The sequence below is a fragment of the Protomyctophum parallelum genome, assembly GCF_964188405.1.
Source record: "Protomyctophum parallelum genome assembly, chromosome: 19".
In the NCBI taxonomy this organism is placed as follows: Eukaryota; Metazoa; Chordata; class Actinopteri; order Myctophiformes; family Myctophidae; genus Protomyctophum; species Protomyctophum parallelum.
Window position 1 is genome coordinate 44497488 of NC_139717.1, and position 9936 is coordinate 44507423.

The 9936-nt window shown below is 38.2% G+C and overlaps 1 protein-coding gene across 1 annotated transcript in view; it reads left to right on the top strand.

The window, feature by feature from the left end:
- Positions 1 to 237: 237 nt before the first annotated feature.
- LOC310877010 (heat shock 70 kDa protein 12A-like) overlaps positions 238 to 9936 on the top strand; it is a gene marked incomplete at both ends in the record, with an annotated part of 11818 nt that continues 2119 nt past the window's right edge. Inside the window, 4 exons of the mRNA XM_083790656.1 lie at positions 238 to 414; positions 1209 to 1269; positions 1639 to 1733; positions 8919 to 9140. Of these exons, the coding sequence (XP_083646782.1) occupies positions 238 to 414; positions 1209 to 1269; positions 1639 to 1733; positions 8919 to 9140 (555 nt within the window). The remainder of the gene's footprint in view (positions 415 to 1208; positions 1270 to 1638; positions 1734 to 8918; positions 9141 to 9936) is intronic.

Below are 9936 nucleotides of genomic sequence, written 5' to 3' on the forward strand. Positions count from 1 at the left end.
AATACAATCGGGGGAATGAAAAGGCAAAGAAAACATTTCTCTTTGAAAACTTTAAGATGGAACTCTACAGAAATGTAAGTCTATGATATTGTTGATTTGCAAGTAGGATAGAAATGTGCTCAAACATTACAGTGTGTGTATACATCTGTATACATGTATTTATCAACAACATGCATTTAACATTTACAACAGGAACTCAGCGAGGAGTTAATGATTACAGCTGTGAATGGCAAAAGCATGAGAGCCCTGAAGGTCTTCACAGAAAGTCTACGCTACCTGAAGGACCATGCACTGAAAACCATTCAGGAACAAACCATGGGAAAAGTCATTGTGTCTGACTTCACCTGGGTTCTGACTGTTCCTGCTATTTGGGATGCTTCCGCAAAACAGTTCATGAGAAAAGCAGCAACTGAGGTAATTCCATGTTGTTATTACATGTTGATCAAAATTATTATTAGCTGGAAAATCTCCGCAAATCATCCGCTGATTTATTTTAACTTCATTCATGAACTCCCCAGAAACGTTATGAAATTAAACTTGTTCACTTTGTTCATTAAATGTAACTTGTGGTACTTGTATGCTTATATGATGTGGGAATATCCTACAGTTAATCCTTTTGGACACAGGTTAACAATATTATATTATATTATTTACAAACGCATATTGCCTGTTGTCCAAAATTGATGCTTCTTAATGACAAATATTCAGTAACTTTAAGTCTACATATGTAAAAATATGTTGGCGCTTAGATAGCAACCTCCACATGATCTCCCTTTTAACTAGAGATGTCCCGATATGCCGATACTGTATCGGTATCGGAACTTATTGTCAGACCCTTAGATCTCCATATATGGAGCTGACCGGTTCCGACATTCCATTATGTTGATCTGACCTCATCAAACCCTGTACACTCAAGACACGCTCCATATATGGCCAGTGCACGCAACCTCGCCCTTTGGCGTCTTACTGGTTATATTGTGATGATTGTGGTAGTATTGTCATAGTATCATATATTGTATCCATTTGCTGGTTGGTGTGGCCTGGGTTCAGGGTTTGGGGCTCCCTCTCTCTTGTGGAGAAGCCTTAAGGAGTTGGATATAGAGATCTATTGGTTTTGTAATTAATCTGCAATTAATTAACTTAAACTGTAGACATGTAAATGTTCTTTAGTTAATTAATTCTTTCTTTCTTTCTTTCTTTCTTTCCAGGCTGGAATTTTGGACAACAAACTGGTCTTCGCATTGGAGCCAGAAGCAGCCTCCATCTGGTGTAAGCAGCTGCCCTCAAGTGCTTTTCTTGATGAGAACTCAACAAGTGCTAAGTATACCATACAACAAAAACCTGGAACACAATACATTGTTGCTGATTGTGGAGGTATGTTGTTCTGTGATATTGTAATATAGTGTGTGTGTGTGTGTGTGTGTGTGTGTGTGTGTGTGTGTGTGTGCACATGCGTGCGTGCGTGCAAGACAAATTAATACTCATCTGTACATACACTAGTTTAATTTACAGTTCAAATATACTGCAAAAATCCTTATCTTTAAATGTATGCAACTACACTACATTCTTCCTCTGTTCTCCGCTTTTTATCCATGTAAAAACGTTCATATTTTAAATCCTAACGTTGTTGTCTTGCAGGCGGTACGATTGACATCACGGTGCATGAAGTATTGGATGGAGGCGTCCTGAAAGAGCTGCACAAGGCCTCTGGGAATGACATGGGAGGGGAGCACGTTAACAAAAACTTTAAAAGTTGCTTGAAAAAAATATTCTCTGACACTCTCTGGAATGACTATGAAAGAGAAAAACCCAGTGAGGTTCAAAAGCTGATGTATGGCTTCAGTTACCTTAAGGGTACAGATGATAATTTAGAAATATCCTGCCCTTTTAGCCTAGTAATGCTGGCTGAGAAAGAGAAACCGATAGAGGATTACTTTGAGAATGTGCAGGGTGTCAGCTGGGACGAAGGGGTGATCAAACTCTCAAGAGCAAAGTTGAGATCTTTTTTTGATGAAAGCCTGAGTGGCATCACTAAAAGTCTCAAAGAGATCTTTAAAAAGGATTTCAGCATCGACTACCTTCTGTTAGTGGGAGGTTTTGCCTTAAGTGAGATTCTACGCACACACATTACCGAGCAGTTTGGTGCTCAGTGCAAAGTACTGTGCCCTGCGTTGGCCCAGCAGGCCGTTATGCAGGGAGCTGTCATGTTTGGAAGAAGCCCTGACGCAGTGGCATCACGAAAAAGTGCTTTTACTTATGGCATCGCTGTCTCTGGACCGTTTGATGCGTCAAAGCATAAGCCTGAGAAGAAGTTCACAAGTGAGAGGGGTGACCGCTGTCGTGATCTTTTCGAAACACTGGTGACAATAGATGAAGATGTGGGTTGGAACGAAACCAGAGAGCACATCTTAATACCACCGTGTAGAGACACGACATCAGTGACTATCAGGTTTTTCCGCACAGAAAGGAAAAATCCACTATATGTTGATGAGCCATGGGGAATGGAAAAACTTAACTCAATTGAACTTCCGATGCCAGATACTACACGTGGGCTGGATCGTGAAATCAAGTTTCAAGTCAAATTTGGCTTCACAGAAATAACAGCCACTGCTACTGATGTGGATTCCAAGTCAACAAAGTCAGTCAAAATTGACTTTTTGAGCAAATAATTACTGTAGATAAATAAGGGTAAGACTATTGCAGATAGTCTTAAGCAGAGCAACTTGCAATGTAATTGGCATAAAACCTATTCAGAAATGACAGGATCAATGTAGAGTGCAAAGAAAAAGTATTTAATACCAACTTATTTATTCTGTCTTCAGTATCATTTATGAGATTAATATGCTGTACGTGTAGGCTGTCCACAAGTATTAGCTATATATGGTATACTGGGGAAATGGTGATTTTGGTTTACCGTTAAATATATTTTATTTGTGTGATAGGATACTTTATACTGCATTTAGTTTGTTAAGTTGAGTTGTATATGAATACCTAATTCTGACAACATGTGATGTAACTTTGTATTTGATGTTAAAGAGCCATCATACTAATTGTGTAGACAATGTGCTAAATCAAGTTATTTTGCTAAAATTGTATTATTACAATATATCAATGACCAAATTATGTATAATTTCATCCAAAAAATGATGTAGAATTTTCTTGCGTCTTGGTTTTGGATTACCTTTGTTTTATCTTTGTTGTATTTGACTTGTAGCCTTCTGTAACTGACTCGTGAATACATGTGGTTGGCTTTGAAAATGTCGCTGTTTATAATGATTGAATTTCATGTAACTCTAAATGGTAATGTAACATCTAGGAATTGAATATGAAGGACCCCAATGGAAATGAGCCATGGATATCGTGGGTTATAAATCCTCTTAGCAGACTTTGTCTTGAACTGTCTTTTCCTTTGTTTTTTTTCTGCAAACTGCTAATAAAGTATTCAATCAATCAATCAATCAATCAATCAATCAATCAATCAATCAATCTAACAAATATTACAACCACAATGTGAATTGTTAGTACAATACTTTGGACCATTACGTATTTTTTATACAAACTTTGTGTTGGCATGGCACTTTGCCATCTTTCATAAGTGTTAATTTACAACTCTAGCAAGTGGAAAAATCCATAATAATCATATAAAAATGACGACTTGCGGAGTGTGATTATAATGTTCAGTTTTTACAACAAAATCAACAGTACACATAGGCCTACTGTAGCATGTGACATGTCAAACTAGGAGGTTTTCATGACTCTGAATCCATTTCAAGCATTAGCTTTGCACAAAAAACACTCCTTGGGCTCAAAACGGCCATAGCCACTTGCCCAAATGTGCACAAAATGTGCTGACCTCATCACATTTCAGCTATGGCCGGAGTGACAAAAACTTTAAAAGTTGCTTGAAAGAAATATTCTCTGACACTCTCTGGAATGACTATGAAAGAAGGTTTCCCAGTGAGGTTCAAAAGCTGATGTATGGCTTCAGTTACCTTAAGGGTACAGATGATGATGTAGAAATGTCCTGCCCTTATAGCCTAGTAAAGCTGGCTGAGAAAGAGAAACCGATAGAGGATTACTTTGAGAATGTGAAGGGTGTCATCTGGGACGAAGGGTTGATCAAACTCTCAAAAGCAAAGGTGAGATCTTTTTTTGATGAAAGCCTGAGTGGCATTACTAAAAGTCTCAAAGAGATCTTTAAAAAGGATTTCAGCATCGACTACCTTCTGTTAGTGGGAGGTTTTGCCTTAAGTGAGATTCTACGCACACACATTACCGAGCAGTTTGGTGCTCAGTGCAAAGTACTGTGCCCTGCGTTGGCCCAGCAGGCCGTTATGCAGGGAGCTGTCATGTTTGGAAGAAGCCCTGACGCAGTGGCATCACGAAAAAGTGCTTTTGCTTATGGCATCGCTGTCTCTGGACCGTTTGATGCGTCAAAGCATAAGCCTGAGAAGAAGTTCACAAGTGAGAGGGGTGACCGCTGTCGTGATCTTTTCGAAACACTGGTGACAATAGATGAAGATGTGGGTTGGAACGAAACCAGAGAGCACATCTTCATACCACCGAATAGAAACACGACATCAGTGCTTATCAGTTTTTTCCGCACAGAAACGAGAAATCCACTATATGTTGATGAGTCATGGGGAAAAGAAAAACTTAACTCAATTGAACTTGCGATGCCAGATACTACACGTGGGCTGGATCGTGAAATCAAGTTTCAAGTCAAATTTGGCTTCACAGAAATAACAGCCACTGCCACTGATGTGGATTCCAAGTCAACAAAGTCAGTCAAAATTGACTTTTTGAGCAAATAATTACTGTAGATAAATAAGGGTAAGACTATTGCAGATAGTCTTAAGCAGAGCAAATTGCAATGTAATTGGCATAAAACCTATTCAGAAATGACAGGATCAATGTAGAGTGCAAAAAAAAAGTATTTAATACCAACTTATTTATTCTGTCTTCAGTATCATTTATGAGATTAATATGCTGTACGTGTAATAGGCTGTCCATGACTTTACCGTTAAATATATTTTATTTGTGTGATAGGATACTTTATACTGCATTTGGTTTGTTAGGTTGAGTTGTATATGAATACCTAATTCTGACATCATGTGATGTAACTTTGTATTTTATGTTAAAGAGCCATCATACTAATTGTGTAGACAATGTGCTAAATCAAGTTATTTTGCTAAAATTGTATTTATTACAATATATCAATGACCAAAGTATGTATAATTTCATCAAAAAAAATGATTTTCTTGCTTCTTGGTTTTGGATTACCTTTGTTTTATCTTTGTTGTATTTGACTTGTAGCCTTCTGTAACTGACTCGTGAATACATGTGGTTGGCTTTGAAAATGTCACTGTTTATAATGATTGAATTTCATGTAACTCCAAATTAAATGTATATGAATTAGCCTAGGGTGCCAGGGTCCCAGGCCATTTCATTATGATTTTCATCTCTGCACTGGGACCCCATGTTACATGTTTGTTTACAACATTTTACAACAGTAGCTACTGTTCGCCTTTAAATAAATAAAAATGTAATCATCATTAACCTTTAAGCTAAAATAATGATGACCGGGGACTTAAAATCATTGTTTTAATTGATGGCCTGGCATGCCCTGGCACTGGCAGATGACCACAAGTGGCCTTGCCCCTAAAACGATGAAATTCCAGGCCTGCACCACATTTTCACGACTTTTCAGTGGTGCGCTATGAACTTGTAGATCTGCTATTTTTCAATAGCTAAAGTATAACGAAACACTTAAAACACCAAAAGGGGTTACCGCCCAAATGGGTTAAATGTATCAATTAATTAAATACAAAGGACCTTAATGAACAAGTGGAAACTAGCCCTGAGGGCTGCTTATTCAGGTTGTCCTTTTAGCATTCTTTTTGAATAAATCTGTTCCATTGTGCTTTTTTTGCAATCTGTTAATTCACTCAATCAATTAAAAAAAGTCACACCAGGGGCCACATGAGGGGCTGCAATTGGTTGGAGCAACGGTGTGCCACAGACACAATACTTGTTCTAAAGGTTGGATCACAAGTTCTAGCACTGTTCTAAGACATTGGTAACTGTCTCATCAGCTTCTCATCTGACTTAATCAACAGGCACTCATGTGACGTGTGAATTCCTCTGATACATACTTATGTTTGTAATGTTTATTTTGAATATGCCAATAAAACAGAAACAATTCCTTGCATTTCGCATCACAAAGAAAAACTATTAAAATAAATAGTTAAAATATAGCAAGAAGAAATAAAAGCATAAATAAAAAAGAAGTAAATAAATCTAAGCATATCCGAAATAGAGTGAAAATAAGTAAAAACGTATAAACTCCCACGCCTCAGACCCCTTCAGAGTTGTATGTATGTATGTATGTATGTATGTATGTATGTATGTATGTTTATGCCTAAAATGTATTGCAATATGAAAATTATGCCACTAATACTAGTGGTCTGTTACCACTGAAACAACATAGGCTCGGGCTAAGGGCCGATTCATACTCCTATTTTACCCCTGTTTCGGCGCTGTAGTGCCAAAATGATTTCGGCTCGTCAGAAGTTTTCAGTAGCACCGAAGAGCCGACTTTAGGACGGTACCCGCCCCCTCGAACCTCAAACGACATCACATTGTAGGCTCTACAGCGCCAAACCGACTTTTATTCGGCTCTAAAATAGGAGTATGAATCGGCCCTAAGTGGTCTCTTTTCTGTTCTTGCACTGCTTGCCTTTACATCTGTCTTAAAGGAGAATTCCATACTAGAAGGATGCAGGTGTCATTTTGTGAAAAAGTGCATTATTGGCTATTTCCCCTACCATAAGCCCTCAATGGGAGTTGGGTTTTTGTGCAAATTCACTAATCAAAATAAGTATAGTGAAGTGTGCCGCTTGGGATACTATTTACATTATGAAGAGAGGAAATATACAAAAAATAAATTCATGGTATGGTAGGGGAAATAGCATGTAGCATGTGTATAATTCACATTATATATACTTATGGATGTTATAGTTAAGGTGCTAGAATTCTTTTTACTAAAACACACAAATAGGGAAAAGTCAGTGCATTGTATGTGGGATTAACTTGCAAAACACTTACATAAATTAGACTGACACTGTACAGTGTTGATTTCGTCGACTAAAACTAAACGAAAAATCGACTACCTTTTTTCACTGACACAAAATAGAAACTAAATGAAAACTAAGCTATGGGTTACTAACACTAAGACTAAATACTTCGACAATTTCGTCAAAAAATAAAAACTAGACTAAAATGTTAGGAAGGGACTAGTGGACAAGAGATCCAGTATTATTATGATCCAAGTTATTTTACACATGGTTGCATGCTGAAAATAGCAGATCTACAAGCTCACAACGCGTCACGCTGCGACGCGTTGTGAGCTTGTAGATCGGCTTTTCAGCAAGCGTAAAATCAGCCATTACGACGTCATCGAGGCCCGCCGAAACACATCTCTCTGGTTTTACTAACCACCGTTTCGGTGCTCACCTTCTCACCTAAAACTGGAGCATGAATAGGCATTTGGTAACTACACATACTAGGATACATTTCCATGTTTTTCTCCACATTGGGAGCATCATACTGGGTGTGCAGATTGTATTATATTTTCTACGTGTAGCACTGTCTGTTTGCTACGGTGGGTTCCTCCACAGAAGGACCCACACTACTGTTGGAAGTTTAGATTTTTGATCCAGCACCCAACCCAGCAGGAAATGGCATGGGAGTGTATTGTAGACTATATGGGCTTAATTTCCGTCACCGCTAAACCCCTTATCCCTAAACTTCTTTGCCTTTTTTACATTTTTGAATAGTTCAACTAGCCAATCTACATTGACACGTTGTGAGCTTGTAGACTGGCCATTTTAACTATTCAAAAATGTTTAGCAAAATAGCAAAAAAAGGCAAAGAAGTTTAGGGATAAGGGGGTTAGAGGTGATGGAGCCCTGGGTCTTACTGATTCATTGAGTACCTGGACCAAAATGAAAACAACCCCCCACCCCCCCACACCCACTGCTTATTGTGGTATCATGATGGTATAACATTTGACTGTACTACATGTAGGCCTATACTCTTAACAATCTTGCTAATAAAGTATTCAATTGACGAGAGCGGTCAATATTGCGTATAGGCAACAGGGGTAGCCACACTGAATCGTGGGGGGACATTTAATGACAATATTTAAAGTCATCAAATCTGTGACTCAAGTCCAATTTGAGTCTAAAGAACAAGTCTAGTGATAAAATCAGTTAAATATTACCACATTTCTAATTATTTTACATAGGCTATTCTTCTTTATGACAAAACATCCCTTTCAAAGATTTGTATCAGGAAGCCTACACCTCCATCGCCTGGCTGCACCAATGAACTGTTCCGGTTGTACCAAAGGGTGGGGCTTAGTGACATACTGAAGGATGCTCATGCTATAAAAACTGGGACAGTATATGGTGTGTTAATTTCAGTCGTGTTGTCTTGGGCTAGCTTTACTCAGATTTCTAATATGGGTGATGCAAATAGAAATATAGTAGCAATAGACTTTGGTACTGCTTACAGTGGGTACGCCATTTCTATCGGCGGGAAACCAGAAGTCATAGTTCCACAATGGGGAACAAAAGGCGGGCTGACCACCCCAAAGACGGCTACATGTGCTCTATTTGATGAAAATGAGAAATTCATCAAGTTTGGTTATGAGGCTCAAACGGAATACAATCGGGGGAATGAAAAGGCAAAGAAAACATTTCTCTTTGAAAACTTTAAGATGGAACTCTACAGAAATGTAAGTCTATGATATTGTTGATTTGCAAGTAGGATAGAAATGTGCTCAAACATTACAGTGTGTGTATACATCTGTATACATGTATTTATCAACAACATGCATTTAACATTTTCAACAGGAACTCAGCGAGGAGTTAATGATTACAGCTGTGAATGGCAAAAGCATGAGAGCCCTGAAGGTCTTCACAGAAAGTCTACGCTACCTGAAGGACCATGCACTGAAAACCATTCAGGAACAAACCATGGGAAAAGTCATTGTGTCTGACTTCACCTGGGTTCTGACTGTTCCTGCTATTTGGGATGCTTCCGCAAAACAGTTCATGAGAAAAGCAGCAACTGAGGTAATTCCATGTTGTTATTACATGTTGATCAAAATTATTATTAGCTGGAAAATCTCCGCAAATCATCCGCTGATTTATTTTAACTTCATTCATGAACTCCCCAGAAACGTTATGAAATTAAACTTGTTCACTTTGTTCATTAAATGTAACTTGTGGTACTTGTATGCTTATATGATGTGGGAATATCCTACAGTTAATCCTTTTGGACACAGGTTAACAATATTATATTATATTATTTACAAACGCATATTGCCTGTTGTCCAAAATTGATGCTTCTTAATGACAAATATTCAGTAACTTTAAGTCTACATATGTAAAAATATGTTGGCGCTTAGATAGCAACCTCCACATGATCTCCCTTTTAACTAGAGATGTCCCGATATGCCGATACTGTATCGGTATCGGAACTTATTTGTCATATTATTTGTCAGACCCTTAGATCTCCATATATGGAGCTGACCGGTTCCGACATTCCATTATGTTGATCTGACCTCATCAAACCCTGTACACTCAAGACACGCTCCATATATGGCCAGTGCACGCAACCTCGCCCTTTGGCGTCTTACTGGTTATATTGTGATGATTGTGGTAGTATTGTCATAGTATCATATATTGTATCCATTTGCTGGTTGGTGTGGCCTGGGTTCAGGGTTTGGGGCTCCCTCTCTCTTGTGGAGAAGCCTTAAGGAGTTGGATATAGAGATCTATTGGTTTTGTAATTAATCTGCAATTAATTAACTTAAACTGTAGACATGTAAATGTTCTTTAGTTAATTAATTCTTTCTTTCTTTCTTTC